Source organism: Euphorbia lathyris, chromosome 2 (genome assembly GCF_963576675.1).
Source record: "Euphorbia lathyris chromosome 2, ddEupLath1.1, whole genome shotgun sequence".
Lineage (NCBI taxonomy): Eukaryota > Viridiplantae > Streptophyta > Magnoliopsida > Malpighiales > Euphorbiaceae > Euphorbia > Euphorbia lathyris.
The window spans coordinates 6,894,544-6,916,765 of NC_088911.1; the positions used below are offsets into that span (position 1 = coordinate 6,894,544).

The 22,222-nt window shown below is 30.4% G+C and overlaps 2 protein-coding genes across 14 annotated transcripts; one reads left to right on the forward strand and one right to left on the reverse strand.

Annotated features, from left to right (window-relative positions):
- Positions 1–1,150: 1,150 nt before the first annotated feature.
- Positions 1,151–5,342, reverse strand: LOC136220314 (uncharacterized). 13 transcript variants are annotated; one of them, XR_010684474.1, is made up of 8 exons: positions 4,939–5,342; positions 4,801–4,837; positions 4,063–4,299; positions 3,823–3,870; positions 3,279–3,416; positions 2,770–2,786; positions 2,406–2,535; positions 1,151–2,009 (listed from the first exon to the last, which is right to left on the reverse strand). XR_010684474.1 is itself a non-coding variant. In XM_066008123.1 (4 exons), exons 1-4 carry the CDS (start codon positions 4,989–4,991, stop codon positions 3,841–3,843), a joined length of 357 nt encoding a protein of 118 aa, XP_065864195.1. In that variant the 5' UTR covers positions 4,992–5,342; the 3' UTR covers positions 3,719–3,840. The 13 variants fall into 13 exon arrangements, 3 of the variants coding, with proteins under 3 accessions (XP_065864195.1, XP_065864196.1, XP_065864194.1); XR_010684473.1 differs by having other exon boundaries at positions 3,279–3,425; XR_010684476.1 differs by having other exon boundaries at positions 3,823–3,915.
- Positions 5,343–15,293: 9,951 nt separating this feature from the next.
- Positions 15,294–22,174, forward strand: LOC136220950 (WD-40 repeat-containing protein MSI1). Its single transcript, XM_066008807.1, has 6 exons — positions 15,294–15,822; positions 15,908–16,234; positions 16,785–16,937; positions 18,971–19,095; positions 19,264–19,359; positions 21,693–22,174. The coding sequence occupies exons 1-6, from the start codon at positions 15,478–15,480 to the stop codon at positions 21,919–21,921; spliced, it is 1,275 nt and encodes a 424-aa protein (XP_065864879.1). The 5' UTR covers positions 15,294–15,477; the 3' UTR covers positions 21,922–22,174.
- Positions 22,175–22,222: the final 48 nt, after the last annotated feature.

Below are 22,222 nucleotides of genomic sequence, written 5' to 3' on the forward strand. Positions count from 1 at the left end.
AATCGAACACATGACCTTAAGATTTAAGGGGAGTCACTATACCATCAGGACAATGAGCTATTTCTATTTATGCTTACACCGATTTATCTAAGATGAATTTTTAATTCCTTTTGTTTTAATAATATTTTCTTTATTTCATGTGCAATTAAGGTCTTATTGCCTTCTATAAAAAAAAAGTTTTATTGCCTTGCGTAGGCTTAAATAACGTACCATAACTCCCTAGGGTTTCTCAGCTCGTTAATTGAACGATTATGTTCTATATTCATCTAATAATATTTTTATTTTTATTTTGAGGTCATGAAACCTTATCGTAACCTAACACCATCGGGCTTGACATATCTTGGTCTGACTAATTAAGTAATAATCACGATCTCCATACAAAACTCCCTAGGGTTTCTCAGATCGTTATTCGAACGATTGTGTTCTATATTTATTTTATCAATCATTTATCTAATAATATATATTTTTTTAATTTTGAGGTCATGAAACCTTATCGCACTACACCATATATGGTCTGTTGCAACACGGAACAAGTGTTGGCTAAAGTCATTATTGTGTTGCTAAAGATGTTTTGGCAACATGTTTTGCCAAAAAAAAGTTGTTGCTTTTTCGCTTGTTGCCAAAAATGTCTTTAGCAACTGTTTTTCATATTTTTAGCAACACCGATACAAGTGTTGCTACACGTATCTGTGGCAACACTTTTCTACCATATGGCAACTGAAATGGAAGTGTTGCCTAAACTATAGAACATGTAACACTATTATCGAATAAAATATTAAACAACACTTTTGAACTTTCTTGCAACAGGTTTTTATGCAACATTATTTTTTAGATGCAACTCTTTTTATATAGAATTGCAACACTTTTTAATTTAACATTTTTCTAGTTTAAACAACTCTTTCATATACAATTTGCAACACTTTTTAATTTAACATTTTTCTATTTTAAGCAACTCTTTCATATACAATTTGCAACATTTTTTAATTTAACACTTTTTAAACAACTCTTTCGTATCGTGTTCATAGCAACACTTCTTCTTTAAACCTTAATATTGCAACATAGTCTTTAACACGTGCAACACAAAAAAAAAAAAGATTTTTTTAATTTAAATAATATCATAATAAATCCTTAATTGCAATTATAAATCCACAATAGGTCAATATGTTAACAATAAAATTTAATCTCAAATGATCCAAAACACATAAGAAAAAAAAGTAAAATAAAATCATAATTTAATTAACATATTCTTCAAACTTAGTAGCTTTCTCCTTTTCATTTGAAATACCACCATATATGGTATATCCTCAATATCAATGATGAGATTGGGATTTACTTTATGATCATTGTCAAACTCTTCCTCATTTTTTGATCCACTTGTTTCATTTTCTCCTCCATTGCTCCTTCAATTTGGATCACTTTCTCCTTCATTTCTCCTTGGAATTGGTTTTTTTTTATCTTTGTTAATTCCTCTCCATGTTGTATAATTTGAGCTTGACAAAAATCTGGGATTAGGCTTAAGAAATATAGGGAAGAATAAAAGTTAACATAAAATTGAAGAGCTAAACTTTAACTTTGACCAAGGTGAATTTAAATGCTTGCTCCGTAAGTATTTTTTAGGTTCATAACTGAGATTAAGGATTCAAATGGTAAACGAGCATCTTAAGCAAAAACCCGAATGCCTTGACAGAAATCAAGAAAAATCACATGATATCAAAGTTGTAACAGCTACGAGCAGAAAACATTGACAAAACATGAAAAAGGAAATCACCAAATTACCTTACTTTAGCTTCAGCCAGCTTCGGAGTAAGAGAAGGCTCAGAAGTTTTCCTCTGCTGAAATACAAAAGCTGACATTATAACAACCGCTTCTTCTGATTCCAGGTCATCAAGTTGATTCTAACATTCTGTAGAAATTAATTCCTCCCCCGAGTTCATTTCACAAGCAACACGGCTTTTAATTTGAACAACAAGATCATTATTTATACAGCCAATTTCCTTCAGAACATCTGTCTGCAAATTCACAATTTCAATTCTTCAAATTTTTGTTGTATGACTACCTGAGATATTAACAGGACATGCAACTTAAGACAGAACAACCAATCAAGGTATAAAACTCACCCTGCCCTAAAAGTCTGGCATTTTCTTTTGTGCTTTTGTGATTAAGTACACAAAAATGCTATCAATGAAGAGCAAAAGATTAAATAATCATTCAACAACTGCAAAGATGCTATCAATGAAGAGCAAAAGATTTAATAATCATTCAACAACTTTGGATGCGAGTGCACTCTTGATACTGACATATTTTGGGAAAATCAAATAATAAAATCCCGCTGCCAGCTCAAGCAAGGTTCAGCTAATCCAAACTCGCTACTTCATAACATGTGATTGAATTGGATGAGGAAATACCTTTCCATTGAATTGGACCATCAACTACTTGGCCCTGTTCCGTAATCACTTCTCCACAAATGAATCCCCAATAGCACCCATTAAAGAGAGGAACTTGACTGAAATATGGCTCATATAACTTCTGTGATATCTGGAAGCATAAAAAAAACATAGTGAAGTTATGCAGATTTTCAATTGAAGAAGTCAAACTTCTAGCATGTCAAGAGATTATAGCATAAGTGCGAGAGAAATAAGGAAAAACACATACCAGAATTCATGAATAGCAAAATAAAGTAGAAACTGAGAGAGACGCCGATAAGAGATTCTACAGTCTCCTTATTCTATACAAATTACATCAGGACAACAGAGGGGAAATATGATTTACCTAAACCCAAGGATGACCTGCAAAAGAACAATATATGACAGTTATGGTAAATAGTATATCTCGATTAGGTACACAAGCAACAACTTTCTTTTGCAAGGAAGGAAGCGAAAACTGGACCAAGTTTATACATGAAATATCTAAAACCAAACGGGTGCAAACGGGTATGATAACTAGAATAACAGCTTTGTAAACCCAATTTAAACAGGTCCAAATGGGTGCAAGTCCCTTCAGCTCTAGTTCATTCAACAAGTAAAATGATCAAGTGATTTTCCTATCACCTATTAAACACAACATATTGTTTACACAAGGCTTTGAGTTTTCTTCAGCTTGTTTTTTAGACATATGTATGACAGGACTTGGGAAACTAATGCATGATTCATGTCGATAATAACAGTGTGGTTCGACCATAATATGAAATTGTCTAATGCTTTAACAAACACTTCAATCTCATAACTTGTTGTAGAAAAAAGGCGAAAAGAGAAGCAGTGAAGAGAGTAGCCAATTGTTACCTTTCATGGTGGTTAGTTCTTGCAACCAGGGCTCCCCTCATTGACCAGGAGGCAAGGCCTCTCCCATTGCAGGATCATCAATTTTGGCTTCCATATCCGACACTTATGAGCCACTAATGGAAGTCTCCTACTTCCAACCTGAAAGAACTTCCAGGGACAAAAAGCAAATCAGTAATCAGAAGATATTGTTAGATCAAACTTTCTCATTGAGTTCGTAAATGCACATATTTTGAGAAAATTATTTTCTTGGCAGTGAATTGCTTGAAAAATAGCAGAAGCGTATAAACTACATAAACGTGTCACTTCTTGTTCTGATGTCAAGCCATCACCACTGAATCAATGTTTTAAGAAGAAAAGCATATAGAAATGCACAGAGTAGTTCGTTCACATTCTAAACGTGATATTAGTTGCTAATCACAAAGCAAGGCTTCTGAATCTATTAAGTAAAAGTTAATACAGCAGCTACTTTAAGGCTGAACCCACAATGAATAACTTCCATAAAATGGCAAACAAACAACTTAGTAAGTCATATGATGCTACATACCAGCCGAATATCTTTTGCTCAAATGTCATCTTGTGAATGAACAACACACTGCCATCAAAATACTCAAATTTACTCGTAAAGTAAGGGTTCTTTCTACATGTAAGCAAAATACCAACATGATAAGAAGATTTTAGAGATCAGAACCATTGCCTTAAAGCAATGTAGAACACCTTATGGAACAGAAAAGTTCTCAGAATTACTGTGTCTTCTAAAAGCAAAAACTGAAAATAGTGAAGTTACCCTGTAAATGTCGAACCAGAAAGTTCTTCTGAGAGGATAGATGACACGAAGGCCAGAGAGGATAGGAGTGTGAAGAACTAGAGCTCTTGAAAGAGGCAAACGAGTAGCCAATTCAAGAGCAGGTCCACTCCCTACTGACTGTCCGTACAATATTATGTCTTCTTCTTTTGCCTCATATTTCTCTTCTAGGCATTTGTATGCTGCTTCTATATCAGCATATGTCTCTTGTTCACTTGCCTGTTATTATATCATCACATCACCATTTCTAAACTCTAACCATTATATCATCAAATGCCTTTTTTCTAAAGAAAAAATACCACATTCTTCTTGTTGTAAATTGATGAAACCAAATAAAATTTTTCTACTTTTCTGAAATTACTTATTTTCAGGTTATCATTTCACTAATTCCTAATTGATTTTCTTTGTTTTAGATGTTAATATTAGTATAATATAAATTTCATGGATTTTTACGTGATGAAATAACGTTTATGAGTCTAGGGTTAGTATTGCTGTATTTCTAGGCCATACAAGTATTTTATCCTTATGTAATGTCTATACACTTTGTCTGTGAGTCTGCAAAATGGGATGAGACTAAAATGTTGAATTACAATTTATACATAGAATGAAGTCAAATCTCCTTTTAACTTTCCATTATGAAACTTAAGAAAAGTAAAGGCAAACCAAATTATATCTAATTAGAGACATGGAATGGAATGGAACAAGTGTAATTATATTTACCTTTCCAGAAGATTGTCCATACCCAGAATAATCATACCTGCAAATTGAACAAAAGAAGAGAAGTTTGGAGTTGAAATAGTATCCAAAAATAACAAATAAGAATACAAAATTGAAAAACATATAAGTTAACTTACTTACCCCATAAGATTAACATTAAGATGCAAACTAAGTTCAACAAAAAGATGAAACATGAGGCCATGATCAGCAGCATTTCCATGAGAGTAAAGAATAGTAAGCGAAGCAGATGGGTCTTCACATACATAGCTATAATCGGGTTCCCTCTCTTTGTCGGAATCTTCAAAACCTCCACCACTTGTTCTTCACTTAAGTGGCTTTGCCGGATACCTGAAATCCCAAGTTTACAGGTGGATTCGTCTACTTTTATTGTATAAGACGGTGGGTTTGGCGAGAAGTGATTGGATGAATTTCTGTGAAGTTTGAAAAGTGGGATGAAGGGGTCGATTTGGATTGAGAAGAAAGTGAAGATAACCTAGACCGGGAGAGGAATTGGGGATGAAGTACAATTTTAGGTTTTGGTGAAATTTTGGGGGAATGGATGGCGCCTTTCTAAAATATTTTAGTCAAAAATTAGAGGGAATCCATGGCGCCTTGGTGGAATATTTTTGTAAAAAAATTATAATATGTTATTTATTCTTCTTATAACTATTGATAATATATTTTAATGAAAATATTTTATATTCTCATTAAGTTTTTATTATTTAATGAGGATATTTGTAAAAAAAATATCTAAAACATGAAATTATTGATTGCTAATACTTAATAGTATTATTTCTTCTCATTATATTTATTTTTCAATGAGAATTTTCTTATTATCATTATTTTCTTTTCATTATTACTTGTTTTTTTGTAGTGTATTCTTGTTATTTTTTTCACTAAAATCCAATTTTCTTGTAGTGTGTATCTTATAATGATGTTTGAAATTGGGTAAAATTGCACAATTTTAGACGTTAGAAGTAAAATTGCTCTTAACTCTAAATGTTAGAGGTATTTTCGTACCTTATCCATTTTTCTCCTCATATGCAAACCATACTATATAATAAAGTGTTTCAATTTTTTCCATATCAATTGCAACACTTTATAAACAATGTTCGAAAATACCATAGCAAAGTAGTTTAACATATCTTTGGCAACACTTTTTAAACAATGTTGCAATAAATCGAATTTAATCTTATATTTTGCAACACTTTTGAGGCAACACATGTGTTTTAGGTTGCAAAAGACCATCTATGGTGTAGTGTCGTAACCTAACACCGTCGTACTTAACGTATCTTTGTTTGAATAATTAAGTAATAATCACGATCTACATACAAAAGTCCCTAGGATTTCTCAGCTCATTATTCGAACGATTGTGTTCTATATTCATATAATAATATTTTTTTTTAACTTTTATTTGAAGTCATGAAACCTTGTCGTAATAATTAAGTAATAATCACTAGCTCTGTAAAAAACTTCCTAGGATTTCTCAGCTCGTTAATTGAACGATTATGTTCTATATTCATCTAATAATATTTTTATTTTAATTTTGAGGTCATGAAACCTTATCGTAACCTAACACCATCGGGCTTGACATATCTTGGTCTGACTAATTAAGTAATAATCACGATCTCCATACAAAACTCCCTAGGGTTTCTCAGATCGTTATTCGAACGATTGTGTTCTATATTTATTTTATCAATCATTTATCTAATAATATATATTTTTTTAATTTTGAGGTCATGAAACCTTATCGTAACCTAACACCGTCGTACTTAACGTATCTTTGTTTGAATAATTAAGTAATAATCACTAGCTCCATAAAAAACTCCCTAGGGTTTCTCAGCTCGTTAATTGAACGATTATGTTCTATATTCATTTAATAATATTTTTATTTTAATTTTGAGGTCATGAAACCTTATCGTAACCTAACACCGTCGGGCTTGACATATCTTGGTCTGACTAATTAAGTAATAATCACGATCTCCATACAAAACTCCCTAGGGTTTCTCAGATCGTTATTCGAACGATTGTGTTCTATATTTATTTTATCAATCATTTATCTAATAATATATATTTTTTTAATTTTGAGGTCATGAAACCTTATCGTAACCTAACACCGTCGTACTTAACGTATCTTTGTTTGAATAATTAAGTAATAATCACGATCTACATACAAAAGTCCCTAGGGTTTCTCAGCTCATTATTCGAACGATTGTGTTCTATATTCATATAATAATATATATTTTTTAACTTTTATTTGAAGTCATGAAACCTTGTCGTAATAATTAAGTAATAATCACTAGCTCCATAAAAAACTCCCTAGGGTTTCTCAGCTCGTTAATTGAACGATTATGTTCTATATTCATCTAATAATATTTTTATTTTTATTTTGAGGTCATGAAACCTTATTGTAACCTAACACCATCGGTCTTGACATATCTTGGTCTGACTAATTAAGTAATAATCACGATCTCCATACAAAACTCCCTAGGGTTTCTCAGATCGTTATTCGAACGATTGTGTTCTATATTTATTTTATCAATCATTTATCTAATAATATATATCTATACTATATATAATTACGGAAGCAGAGAGAAATGAAAAGAAGTGTTTTAGAGGTCTTTTTGATGAGTTGTCAACGTAGTAAAAAATCAGATTAAAAATATTTAATTAATTAAAAATAACAAATTTATATTTATAATATATTAAATAATTACTAGCCTATTAATTAAAATAATAAAATAAAGCAAGAGTTACGGGAAGATGAAAAAACACAAAGCAAAGGAAATCCAAAAGTCACAAATAAACTTCTATATAAATCATGATAGATAGTATTCCACCATTATATTCATTGGTCACCATAGATAGTATTATATTTCTGAAGGTAAATATTCGATTTTTTTCATATGTTGTAGTTATTTTGTTCTCAATTATGTTGTTGTTTTATTTTTATTAAAAAATAGTTGTTATAGTTTCATCTTTCAGATTCATTTTTGTTGTTACCCAGGTTCTATACCTCTCGCTATCTTATCCATGTTTTCTTTTTTATTTGTATTTTTTTTCCAAACTGATAGCTTCAATTGAAGAAATCCGGCAGAAATAGAAGATGCATGAACAACTAAAACCGGAAAACACAAAAGTATCAAAAATTACAAGAAATTCTTATATTTTTCAATGTAATTATTCGATTTTTTTTCATATGTTGTAGTTATTTTTATTCTAAATTGTGTTGTTGTTTTCTTTTTATTAAACAATAGTTGTTATAGTTTCATTTTTCAGAGATGAAATTCCATTTCTGTCGTTACCCAGGTTCCATACCTCTCGCTACCTTATCCATGTTTTCTTTTTTATTTGTCTTTTTTTTTCAAAATGACTAAAATAAAGATTTTGTATATTTGTATTCTTTTTTAGTATATGTTGCTAGGTGTTATCGTTTCGATTGCTAACTCTTAACTAAAATTTAGATTTTCGGCTTTATATGAACTCAATTTTTTGCTTTCTCAATTGTGCTATTGTTTTATTTTTATTAAACAATTGTTGTTATAGTTTCATCTTTCAGAGATGAAATTCCAATTCTGTCGTTATCCAGATTCCATACCTCTCGCTACCTTATCCATGTTTTCTTTTTTATTTATTTATTTTTCAAAATGACTAAAATAAAGATTTTGTATATTTGCATTCTTTTTTAGTATATGTTCCTAGGTGTTATCGGTTTGATTGTTAACTCTAACTAAAATTTAGATTTTCGGCTTTTTATGAACTCAATTTTTAGTTTTAATTGAAGTTAGATTAATTTTTCTAATTCGGAACATGTTGAAATCCACTCATTTTTTTAGTTTGAGTTTAGCTAATTGATATGGATTGTATTTTTTTTATTTTTATGCATTTTGGTACAAATAGATATAAAGTTTCACACGATAGTTGTTCATTGAAGTTTGAGACATATTAAATAAAATATTAAAGAGATATTGGAATATTATACTTACAATGAAGTTTATTTCAATATAAATTATGTTATATTATTATTATTATTATCAAGAAGTTATTTTTTCCCAATTTTCTAGACAAGGAGATTGTAAGCGTTTAATACGCTTGATAAGATGTTTATTCTTGAAGAATGTGGATTATGCTAGATACGAATTCAAAATCAATGTAAATAAAAATAAATTTTGATGCTCAAAATCCTAAAAATGTACATTAATTATGGATATTGAGATAGTTGCTTTTGCAATATTGGCTTATATAATTTTTAACTATTATATTATGGTTCGTACAAAATTGTTAGTATTTCAAGAGTTTTTAACAGATGAAAATGAAATATGATCATAGGACAAATTATTGAAAAATATTAATTAAGAAAATATTATTATTTGAATCTCTTCAAATTCTCAAATGTTGAGCATAATGATTCTAATTAATATAATTAATTTCACATATTAATTATAAAACGTTTTTTTTTTGTACTGAGTGGTTACAATTGCGATTTAATTCTATTTAACTAAAATTAATTTATGGACTTAATACTTCATTAAGAAAAAATAAAATGTTTAATTAATGGGCAAAAAATATTTTCACTCTCCTCTTTATACACTTATGTCTCTACTATCTCTCTTATTTTCAAAAAAAAAAAAAAACCCGAGAGGAAGATGACTCTCTCCTAATTATCTTTTTCGTCCCTTCATTTTTTTTTCAATTCTTTTGTTCGTTTTTCTTACTTACAAAATTCAAGAATATATAATTATTAGAAAATATTAATGAAGTCAAATAAGTGATATCTGCGAGTATGACTGATATTCTATATAGTGAAAGAATGAAGAACAATTGAATGTCTTGATGAAATATTTTCGAGATGAAAATAGGAGAAATCATCATCTTAAACTGATTCAATTAGATATATTGGGTTGTTGTAGTAGAATGAATAATTGAATTCGAATACTTGGTGATCATGAAATTCCATCAACCAAAATAATTATCATCAAGATGAATTTGTAACTAATTCTTACGAATTTTATTTTTTTATATGTAACATATTGAATTGATAAAGTTTCTTCATATGCAACATTAGAAAAGTATTAATTGTCTTACCAAAAAAAAAAGAAAAGTATTAATTGTAATAGTTTATAGAATAATATATTGATGTTGCTTCCATTTTAACTTAGATTGTAATTCTTTTGTATCGTAGATATAATATTTAATTTTAATTGTAGTTTAATTCAATTTTTGTTTAACCTATATTGTAATTCTTTTGTATCGTAAATATAATTTTTAATTTTAATTATAGTTTAATTCAATTTTTGGTTTTTTTATTATATTCTAATGTATTTCTTAATTATTATTATTGTTTCACAAAATATTTGGAATATGAAAATGTATTAAAATTCCTAAAAAGTACAAATCATTGAATTTTGCAAAAATAAATAAATCATTCATCTTTAGTTAAAATTCTATAAAAAAAAGTAGTCAATTATTTGTAAAATTAATTTAATTTGAATTATCATTAAAATATATATATTAATTTCAAATATATATAATATAATTTTTTTTTATAGCGTGATATAAAATTATTTAAAAGTAAATATGTCAATTTATTTATTTATCTAAATTATATAAAAGTTTCATACCTCGTGCATCACACGGGTTTTCGACTAGTTTTTTTAATTTTGAGGTCATGAAACCTTATCGTAACCTAACACCGTCGTACTTAACGTATCTTTGTTTGAATAATTAAGTAATAATCACGATCTACATACAAAAGTCCCTAGGGTTTCTCAGCTCATTATTTGAACGATTGTGTTCTATATTCATATAATAATATATTTTTTTTTAACTTTTATTTGAAGTCATGAAACCCTGTCATAATAATTAAGTAATAATCACTAGCTCCATAAAAAAACTCCCTAGGGTTTCTCAGCTCGTTAATTGAACGATTATGTTCTATATTCATCTAATAATATTTTTATTTTTATTTTGAGGTCATGAAATCTTATTGTAACCTAACACCATCGGGCTTTGACATATCTTGGTCTGACTAATTAAGTAATAATCACGATCTCCATACAAAACTCCCTAGGGTTTCTCAGATCGTTATTCGAACGATTTTGTTCTATATTTATTTTATCAATCATTTATCTAATAATATATATTTTGTTAATTTTGAGGTCATGAAACCTTATCGTAACCTAACACCGTCGTACTTAACGTATCTTTGTTTGAATAATTAAGTAATAATCACGATCTACATACAAAAGTCCCTAGGGTTTTTCAGCTCATTATTCGAACGATTGTGTTCTATATTCATATAATAATATATTTTTTTTAACTTTGATTTGAAGTCATGAAACCTTGTCGTAATAATCAAGTAATAATTAAGTAATAATCACTAGCTCCATACAAAACTCCATAGGGTTTCTCAGCTCGTTAATTGAACGATTATGTTATATATTCATCTAATAATATTTTTTTTTTTAATTTTGAGGTCACGAAACCTTATCGTAACCTAAAACCGTCTGGCATAATTAATTAATAATCATGATCTCGATATATAAGTCATTATGGTTTCTCAGCTCGTTATTTGAATGATTATGTTCTGTAATTATTTTCTCAATCCTTTTGTTTAATAATATTTTATTTAACATAATAATTATAATAACAATTTATAAATCATAAGGTTTTTTTTAACTTATAAATATAAATTAATTGGTGTGAATAATTGCTCCCTTACCTCAATTTCGAATTCACATTATATATAAACATATACTGCTTGGATTTCAGAAATACATTTAATGCAACATGGATCGCATTTACATGTATAACTGGAAAACTAAAACACATATGAATGCGTCTTCTAATTGGCGAACGCTTACCATATTAAATTAGCAATTCACTGATTTTAACGCCACATTAATGACATTCATAAATGTCTTTATGTAGTTAATGCTATGTTTTATTGACTAGTGTTCATTTTTCAAAACATGACATTCATCGTAAAGAGGAAGGAGGGAAACTCAGAAAAAAAAAAAATTGCCTGCTTGGGGATTCGAAACAGTGACCTAAGGATTCAATAGGATGTGTTTTACACACTGATCCATGAACAATTAATGTCATTTAACACATCGTAATGTTTATAAAAAATGATAATATCCTCATACATACAATTACAAATATATTACATTAATTCAATTACAATTAAGGTTCCTTTTTTTATTATTATTTCAGAGTATCTTATATTAAAAAAGTTGCATACAACTTTGACAATATGGTTGTCCAAATTTAATCAAAATCAATAAACAAAGAAATTTGCTGAAAAGAGGAATCGAACACATGACCATAAGATTCAAGGGGACTCATTCTACCAAATAAACACTGGAAAATTGAAAAAATATTTTCTTGCAGAATATTTTCCCCCAAACAAACAGAGCCCTATAGTCTTTTCAATTTTTCGGCAACGTATGATTAAAATTGATCCTGTTTAGAAATGTTAGGATTAAATTTGGACTATTTCATATGTCAGAAATAAATATGCACTTCACTTAAAAAGCTAGAGTTAAATTTCGCCTTTATCCCTAATTTTAAGGGATAAGATGCAAAAATACATCTATTGTTTTTAAAATTTCACGAATAATCATATATTTTGTAAACTGTTATTAATGAATAATAAAATGGTGCACATGTGAAGCGTAGATGACAAAATTCAGGACCGAAAAAATAGTTTGATGAATTATTTCTTAAATTGATCCAACTTAACAATGTTATGGGTAAAATTGCTCTTAGTTGCCAATGTTAGGAGTAAAATTGCACAATTTTAGACATTATAGATATAACTAGTTTTTGACCCGTGCGATGCACAGATTCATCTTAATATATAAATATTAATAAAAATTTAATTTAATAATTACAATTAATGATATAAAGGTACTATATAAATTAAATATTATTATTTTATTTTCACATTTAATTTAAATAATCTTTTTATAGATAAATATAATAATATAATTAAAATTAAAATATTATATATTATATTATATTTTTTATCGGTAAAAAATAATGAAGTGACATCTCAGCTCCATCGTTACTGTTTTATATTATATATAGATATGCAGAGAATTAGAGAGATTTTAGAGATTAATTTAAATTATGCAGAACTTTTAGATATAGATATGCAGAGAATTAAAGAGATTTTAGGGATTAATTTAAATTCTGTAGAACTCTTATATATAGTACGGATAAAATAATCTTTTTAATAAATATAATAATATAACTAAAGTTAATATATTATATTTTTTATCAGTAAAAAAGGAGGAAGTGACACCTTAGCTCTATTGTTATTGTTTTATATTGTATATAAATAGATATGCAGAGAATTAGAGAGATTTCAGGGATTAATTTAGATTATGTAGAACTTTTAGATATAGATATGCAGAGAATTAGAGAGATTTTAGGGATTAATTTAAATTCTGTAGAACTCTTAGATATAATATATAAATTAAATATTATTATTTTATTTTCATATTTAATTTAAATAATCTTTTTATAGATAAATATAATAATATAATTAAAATTAATATATTATATATTATATTATATTTTTTATCAGTAAAAAATAATGAAGTGACACCTTAGCTTCATCGTTACTGTTTTATATTATATATGGATTATATTTTTTATCAGTAAAAAATAATGAAGTGACACCTTAGCTTCATCGGTACTGTTTTATATTATATATAGATATGCAGAGAATTAGAGAGATTTTAGAGATTAATTTAAATTATGTAGAATTTTTAGATATAGATATGCAGAGAATTAAAGAGATTATAGAGATTAATTCAAATTCTATAGAACTCTTAGATATAGTACGGATAAAATAATATTTTTGAGGAGGAAGGGATGGGGGGAGACAAACCGAGCTTCATTCTGAACAAGGTTTTTGAACAGCAGAAGGCACTTGAAGCTAATAGTGGCATTCAGAAGAGTCGAGTGGTGGAACATTGGGTCAAATGGCATCCCCCGGAAGCGGATTGGATTAAAGTGAACACCGATGGAGCGAGTAAAGGTGCGATGGGTTATGCATCAGCAGGCGGGCTGCTTAGGAATTCTCAAGGAGATTGGATTGGTGGCTTTGCGGCCAATCTCGGGATTTGCTCGGCTTTTACATTAGAATTGTGGGGAGTGTACTATGGTCTAAGCATGGCTTGGCAAAAAGGGTATCGGAAGATTATCATTGAGGTTGACTCTAAAAAAGTGATCGAAGCGTTAGAAGCAAAGGAAAATACTCATAACCCACAGATATGGATTATTTTGAAATGCAAGGAACTGATTGGAAGAGATTAGGAAGTTGTTCTAAAGCACAATTACCGTGAGGGTAATCAGGCTGCTGACTGGATGGCAAATTTCGCAGGACGTGTTTTACTGGGATATCACGAGTGTGATGTGCTGCCTGTAGGCCTCCAGAATATTCTCAACGACGACCGCGTGGGAAGGTCAATGAAGAGAATTATGTCTTTATCTTAGTTTTTCTGTTTTCTCCTGGGCTTGGCCCTCCTTCTTACCAAAAAAATAAAATAATATTTTTATAAATAAATATAATAATATAACTAAAGTCAATATATTATATTTTTCTATCAGTAAAAAAGGAGGAAGTGACACCTCAGCTCCATTATTACTGTTTTATATTATATATAGATATGTAGAGAATTAGAGAGATTTCAGAGATTAATTTAGATTCCGTAGAACTTTTAGATATAGATATGCAGAGAATTAGAGAGATTTTAGGGATTAATTTAAATTCTGTAGAACTCTTGGATATAATTTATAAATTAAATATTATTATTTTATTTTCACATTTAATTTAAATAATCTTTATTATAGATAAATATAATAATATAATTAAAATTAATATATTATATTATATATTATATTATATTATATTTTTTATCAGTAAAAAATATTGAAGTGACACCTGAGCTCTATCGTTACTGTTTTATATTATATATAGATAGATATGCAGAGAATTAGAGAGATTTTAGAGATTAATTTAAATTATGTAGAACTTTTAGATATAGATATGCAGAAAATTAGAGAGATTATAGGGATTAATTCAAATTCTGTAGAACTTATAGATATAATACGGATAAAATAATCTTTTTATAAATAAATATAATAATATAACTAAAGTTAATATATTATATTTGTGTACCAGTAAAAGAGGAGGAAGTGACACCTCAGCTCCATCGTTACTGTTTTATATTATATATATATATAGATTACTCTCGACATTAAATGTTAGAGGTATTTTTATACCTTATCTCTAATTTTAAATATTTATATTATTTTGGTTAGCATCTCAACTCTATCCAAATCTAAAAATTTATATCAATTGACCAATTAACTATTAAGCACAACTTAAACACTAAAATTACGTGTCGTGGAATCGGTTCGTGTTTACTTTGACACCTGTCATGTCGAGAGCATATAGTCATAACTGCAATAAATTGAAAAACAATTGAGAATACTCCGCTAGGGTTTATCATCGGAGTTACTTCTCCTTTTGGCGGGAATAATTTCCCCCTTTCCTCTCTCTTCCTTCCCTCACTTCAATCTCCCAATTTCACACCAAAAACGAAACCCTATCACTACACATTCCGAATCTCCCCAATCGGATTCGACTCTAATCAGGCAAGAAGAATGGGTAAAGACGAGGAGGAGATGCGGGGGGAGATAGAAGAGCGGCTAATCAACGAAGAATACAAAATTTGGAAGAAGAACACTCCGTTTCTGTACGATCTAGTCATCACTCATGCTCTGGAATGGCCTTCGCTCACCGTCGAATGGTTACCTGACCGCGAAGAGCCTGCCGATAAAGATTATTCCGTCCAGAAAATGATTCTGGGAACTCATACTTCCGAGAATGAGCCTAACTACCTAATGCTCGCGCAGGTTCAGCTTCCACTTGACGATGCTGAGAACGATGCTCGTCATTATGATGATGATCGCTCTGATTTTGGCGGCTTTGGAGCGGCCAATGGCAAGGTTTCTGATTTTTAATTTTGTTTTGAAATTGATTTGTTTTTTAGGGAGAACGGGAGTCTCTGAGAGTTGTGTTTTTGTTGTGTAGGTTCAAATAATTCAGCAGATTAATCATGATGGAGAGGTTAATAGAGCGCGTTATATGCCTCAAAACCCTTTTATAATTGCTACCAAGACTGTTAGTGCTGAAGTTTATGTGTTTGACTATAGTAAGCATCCATCTAAACCGCCTCTAGATGGTGCTTGCTCTCCTGATTTGAGGTTGAGAGGCCATAGTACTGAAGGGTATGGTTTATCGTGGAGTAAGTTTAAACAGGGTCACTTGCTCAGTGGTTCTGATGATGCTCAAATTTGTTTGTGGGACATTAATTCCACTCCTAAAAACAAGGCTCTCGATGCTATGCAGATTTTCAAGGTCTGCTTTTATATCCTTGCGTTGCATTGCACTTTTTATTTAAACCTTACTTCACTAGATCTTGCCCCTTCCACTGATTTCCCCCTCGTTTTGGGCATTAGATAAACGGTTACAATAAAGCCATGGCCTTAAAAGTCCTGACTTTTACATATTAACATGAAAACCCAAAGAACAGTTGATCAAAGTAGGAAATGCTGGTAAATCACACTCCTTGAGGGGCCCAATATGTTCATAACCTCAAAGTTGAAGGGCTATATGTTAATAAAAGAGTGTGATATACCGGCATTTCACGTGGTCAACCATTATTTAGATTGGTCAATGTTTATTTGGGTTTTTATGTTAGTATATGTCAAAGTTCATAGACTTTTATGTCCAATTTTGAAGTTCAGGTTCATCATGTTAGTAACACCAAATTGAGTGATTCATGGGTGTATTTTACCCTTTAGATAAAACATAGCTTAATTTATCATATTCGCATTGCTGTCATTTCGATCTCTTGCATGATTTTAGTTTGCATCATTATTTTGCTTTAATGTTTATGCTAAAATAGGTCCATGAAGGTGTTGTAGAAGATGTAGCATGGCATCTGAGACATGAATACTTATTTGGCTCTGTTGGGGATGATCAATACCTTCTTATATGGGACCTGCGGACTCCTTCAGTCACCAAGCCAGTCCAATCGGTGGTTGCTCATCAGAGTGAGGTAAGGATACACATATAGGTTGAACTATTATCCACATATGAATATATAAAAATATGTATCCACTGTACAATGTGAATAATTATTCATAGGATATTGATATGATTCTTGCTAGAATTTCTCCTCTTTTTATCCATCTTTACTTCCTTAAGGTCTCTATTCTTTGATCTCCTTTTGAGTTGTGTCTGTTGCCTTCCATTTTTTCTTTTCTGCATTTCAGATCTTGTGAGGCACTCATTTCTTGCAGAGCAGGAAAAGAGCATTTTGTGCCTTTTAGCCATATTTATTCATTTTCTCGTCACTTTCGGACGTCCTATTAGAGTTTCCGTGCCTTGCAATATCATTATGATGTTTGATATGATTTCCTTGAGAGGTATCTTAAGTTCTTGGATGCTGACATGTCAAGGGTCTGTTTGCTATCAATTTTGATTTTGAGGTTGAGTTTCTATTTTGAGAAATTACATGTGGAAAAAGTAAAAAACCAATATACTGGATAAATTATTTTATCTTTTGCTTCTGATTTTGCAGCCTTTATTTTTTGATTTATTAATATCCAAACAAGTATATATACATTGACGATTTAAAAAAAATTATGGAAACAGAAACCAAACTACAAAATGGAAACAGAAACCAAACTACAAAATGGAAACCATCTCAAAGACTAAAACAGGTCCTGAAAGTACTTAAATTTGATAAAGGCAGCAGTTTTATGTGCATAGTGTTAGCGTTCTCATGTGTTTGTGCTACTGTGGTCTTCTTATTCGATAGAAATATATATATATATATATATATATATATATATATATATATATATGTTTGTGTGAGATGTCAGTGAACTTTATTTCTGTGCCATATTAGTGTTTTGTTGTAAGCTTGTGATTCTTAGAGTGCTGATGAGTATATTTTATTGCTTCAAACAGCTTGTCCTTGCTAAATTTGATGTACCATGGTGCTTAGAGCTTAATTGATGTGCTTGTGTAACATGTTTGGGACAGATTTGCGATGGGTGTGTTCGGGACACTGGCCCCGAACTGCCCACAGAAAGTTTGTAGGAATGTGATGCATTTTGGTTACTGCTCTCACTAGTACAAGTCTTAAGTCAAAATTTACTGGTAATAGAGATGGCTCAACTCTAACGAAATGAAATGAGATGAAAGTTTGCACATTTCGTTCTGCAGCTTAGTGTGAACTCCCAGCTAAGCCCAAATATAAGTACAAAGCCATGTAGCTCACCTAAAGCAAGTTATATTAGCTTGAATAAAATGGGTTAAAAATAAAACAACCTCCTCAACTTAAATAAACCAGCCTACAACTCCACACTTAGGCCCTGTTCTTTGTTACTTAATTTAGTATCAATCACTTCGGTTCAGTAGCATTCAGTTCAGCAACTTATCATTACTTATTATAATTATTATCATTATTATTAGAACCATTATTATTTTTATAAGCCTTTTATTTTAATTACTGCTATTTTTAAAGGATTATATTATTATTTCAGTTCCAGTAGAATTAAGTTCAGTTTTTTTCAGTAAAAAAAAACGGAGCACCTTATCTCTCCACTCCTATGACACATTCCTGCATTTTTCCCTTTATTCTCTTCATATTCTTCCACTGCAAGAGCGTGGCATTAACATGGTCACACATAAGACTGTTGTTTAAAATTGATAGCGATATTCGAAACATGTAAGGTTAGGTTTGTTTTTAGATTAATTTGAGTTGCAAAATAATTACTTTTTTATACAATTTTAGCTTTTATTATTGTAATTGGTAATTCAGTTTTTCTTTTAATTGTGATGTGGTCCATTTTTTTTAACAAAATAGGATTTGCAAATTTGTCTCTTCAAAAGCTCAATTTATTATTCCCCGAACATGTTAGGAATGGCTTGTGTTTTTATGCCGCGGTGATGGTAGCTATGTAAGCATATGTTTCTTGGAGCCTTGATGAATATTTGTTGTTAATATGATTTGTTATTTTTGACATAGAATGAGGTCACCATTAGTTAAATGCTTATGTTAACTTGTTAACTTTGACTTAGGTAAACTGTTTGGCTTTTAATCCTTTCAATGAATGGGTCGTTGCAACGGGGTCCACCGATAAAACTGTCAAGCTATTCGACATACGTAAGATCAACACAGCACTTCACACGTTTGATTGTCACAAGTAAGTAATCTATCTAAGGGTGCATTCTCCAGTATTCTTATGTATTTCTAATTACTGGCATTTGGTGTTCATATGTAAATCTGTGTACCTAACCTAATGCTTATAGACACCATGATATATAACATAGAAATTGTTGTTTATATTTTTCTTGTGCTGTGATTAATTCAGGGAGGAGGTTTTCCAAGTTGGGTGGAATCCGAAGAATGAAACTATTTTAGCTTCTTGTTGCCTTGGTAGAAGGCTCATGGTGTGGGATCTTAGCAGGTTTGTCCTTGAATACATTTGTAAATTGTTTGGTTCTGTCATAGCTTTTTATTATTTGATTGTGGTCTAATTATATCGAAAGTTTGTGATGTTGTTATAGCATAGTTAACAAAGGTGCGCCTCAGGCTCTAGGCATGTCGCCTGAGAAGCCAAAAGGCGGGCTCTATTCAAGAGGTGTGCGCCTTTCTGAGCCTAGCACTTTGCTGAAAGCGCGCCTGGGTGCAAATTTAGATGCTACATAGTGTTTTTTAGGATTCCAGGTTAAAATTAGGATGTTTTAATTTCAATCCTTTTCGTGGTTTGCCCTGACCTTGGGAGTGGGTAGACCTACCCTTACCTAAACTTTTGTTCACCAAAAAAAATTTCAATCCTTTTCTATCTATATGATCTACCACTGAAATTTAATTAGAATAAAAAAGGAAAGAGGATTTGGACGACAAAAATATCACAACGATCAACTTGATTAAAACGCTGCTCCATTTTGAAGAGTTAAAAAGTATTGCAAATGGAGACTTTAGTCTTGATGAAAAGTAGTTATTACGCTATTAGTTAATTAACTTAGGATTCAGTTGAACTTTATTCTTTAGATTTAGCATTTTTATTATGAATTATGATTATGGAAGAGTTCTTAGTAGTTAATTTGCAATTTATTTCATGCATTTTATGATTAAGATTATGATAATTGAATATAATTTAGTATTTTGACTACTTGTTACATTTTAGAAATGTTAGTTGTTGCTATTTATGATATTATATATTATTGATCTTTATAACAAATTGTATTGCTCGGACGCGCTTCTGAGAGCCTTGCTCCTAGGTTCCAGGACTTAGTGCTGGGCACAGTTCGGTCCAGCTCGGGGATTCAAGAATCTCCAGGATTGGATTGAACTTCGGGGATTCCTAAAAACGAATCTCCAGGATTGGGTTGAAAATTTCGGTTTGGTCCAATTCAGAGATTCGGTTCCGGTCCAATCCAGTACATTTATTTGACGAGTTAAATAATAAAATACCTATACTTCTACCAAAAATAAATTAAAAACATAATTTACAAGATAATAAATATATAAAATTATTAATAAAAAATAAATAACATGTGTTTATTACAATACCAAATATTAATTTCAACCTAAATAAAATAATTGGTGAACCGAATTGCTAAAGAACAAACGGGTAACTTAGTTTCAAGATTAACAATTTTAATATCTTAACACATGCAAATCTTAAGAAATGCACAACTTAAGCGAAACAACAACAAATTAAAGTACAATAGTAGAAAAAACCTGACCAGATTCTAACGAGTTTCAATAACAGAAATCAAAATTTGACTAAAGTACACTACCAAATTAATTGATCTATTTTGATTGTCATATGTACACAAATTTTAGGATTTAACCAACAACCAAAAGAAATAGTAGGAGAAACAATACATGAAATTGACATTGCAAACAATTAGATTTCACTTTAGAAAGGAAATTGAGGAGATGATGTCAGAACTAGGATTCTGGTGAACTAGGATTCTCATGAACTAGAATTTTAGAATAAGAAGAGAAAAAAATGAGAATTGAGAGAAGAATATAGAAGAAAAAAAAAAGATTTAGTACAAGCTGATTCTCTTAAATAGGAAGCGGGACAAGGAAAATACAGTTGGCCTAACAAATCATTGCCCTAATAATTCTAACGTATCTTAAATAAGAATAGGAAATATAACCTACCTCAAATCACCCTAATAATTCTAACCTACCTTAAATAAGAATAGAAAATACAACCTATCTTAAATAAAAAAAATAGAAAATACAACACTTAACTAAATAGGAAAAAATAAAACTTCATATAAAATATAAATTTAATATGATAAATCTTCAGTTCTTTCAATCCAGTTCGGTCCAATCCAATCCAATTCGGTTGTCGGCCCAGTTTTAGATAATTTCGGTCCAGTTCTTTGATAAAAAGTCAACAGTCCGGTTCGGTCCAGTTCTTTGAAAAAATTCAACAGTTCGGTCAAATTCTGGATCTTTTTACCTTGATATTCGGTCCAATCCAGTTTCTCCAAGATCCGCGCCCAGCCCTACCAGGACCCTCTTGCGTCTTAGTACGCCTTGTGCCTTCAATAACATACAGATATAATATATATATATATATATATATATATATATATATATATAAATTAAGCGGTTCGATTAACCAAAACTGTAGTTTTTCACTTAGAAACTGAAACCGAAAACTGAAAAAATCTACTTCTACAAACTGAAACGGTCGGTTCTGGTTTCTTCCCACCCCTGTGACAAAGCATAGTTTATACGTGCATATATATAAATGTGTGAATTGTTATGCAGGATTGATGAAGAGCAGACACCAGAAGATGCAGAAGATGGACCTCCAGAGTTACTATTTATTCACGGCGGACATACAAGTAAAATATCAGACTTTTCATGGAATCCTTGCGAAGATTGGGTTGTTGCAAGTGTCGCTGAAGATAACATTCTTCAGATATGGCAGATGGCAGAAAACATCTACCATGATGAAGATGATCTTCCTGTGGATGAATCTACAAAAGGTTCTTAGTGTAACTTGCACTTCCCTTGGCTTATTTTGAGTCTAGTTTCTGATAATTATTGTTTAGTTGAGTTGAAGCCATTGTTTGATTTAGGTGAAAGTGGGTGAAATTGAGCCATGTCATGTCATGTCTAAATTTAGGTGAAAGTGTATGAAATCAAGTGATATTGAGCCATGGTCATGTGTAATACTTGTATGCATTAACTTGGTCTTTTTTGAGTTAACACATTTGATGGGTAACAAAATGGACATTCTAATCTAATGTTAATGAGATTCGTTTAATGAAAATAGGGACAAGTTACGAGCAATT

Bases quoted from the DNA above. Each gene is read 5' to 3' on its own strand.
- LOC136220950 (XM_066008807.1), top strand. From the start codon at position 15,478: ATGGGTAAAGACGAGGAGGAGATGCGGGGGGAGATAGAAGAGCGGCTA. The intron at 16,938-18,970 runs GTAAGGATACAC...ACTTTGACTTAG, and splicing joins TGGTTGCTCATCAGAGTGAG to GTAAACTGTTTGGCTTTTAA. The intron at 19,096-19,263 runs GTAAGTAATCTA...TGATTAATTCAG, and splicing joins CACACGTTTGATTGTCACAA to GGAGGAGGTTTTCCAAGTTG.
- LOC136220314 (XM_066008122.1), bottom strand. From the start codon at position 4,991: ATGTTTCATCTTTTTGTTGAACTTAGTTTGCATCTTAATGTTAATCTT. The intron at 4,838-4,938 runs GTAAGTAAGTTA...TTCAATTTGCAG, and splicing joins CTTAATGTTAATCTTATGGG to GTATGATTATTCTGGGTATG. The intron at 4,300-4,800 runs GTAAATATAATT...ATATAATAACAG, and splicing joins ATGGACAATCTTCTGGAAAG to GCAAGTGAACAAGAGACATA.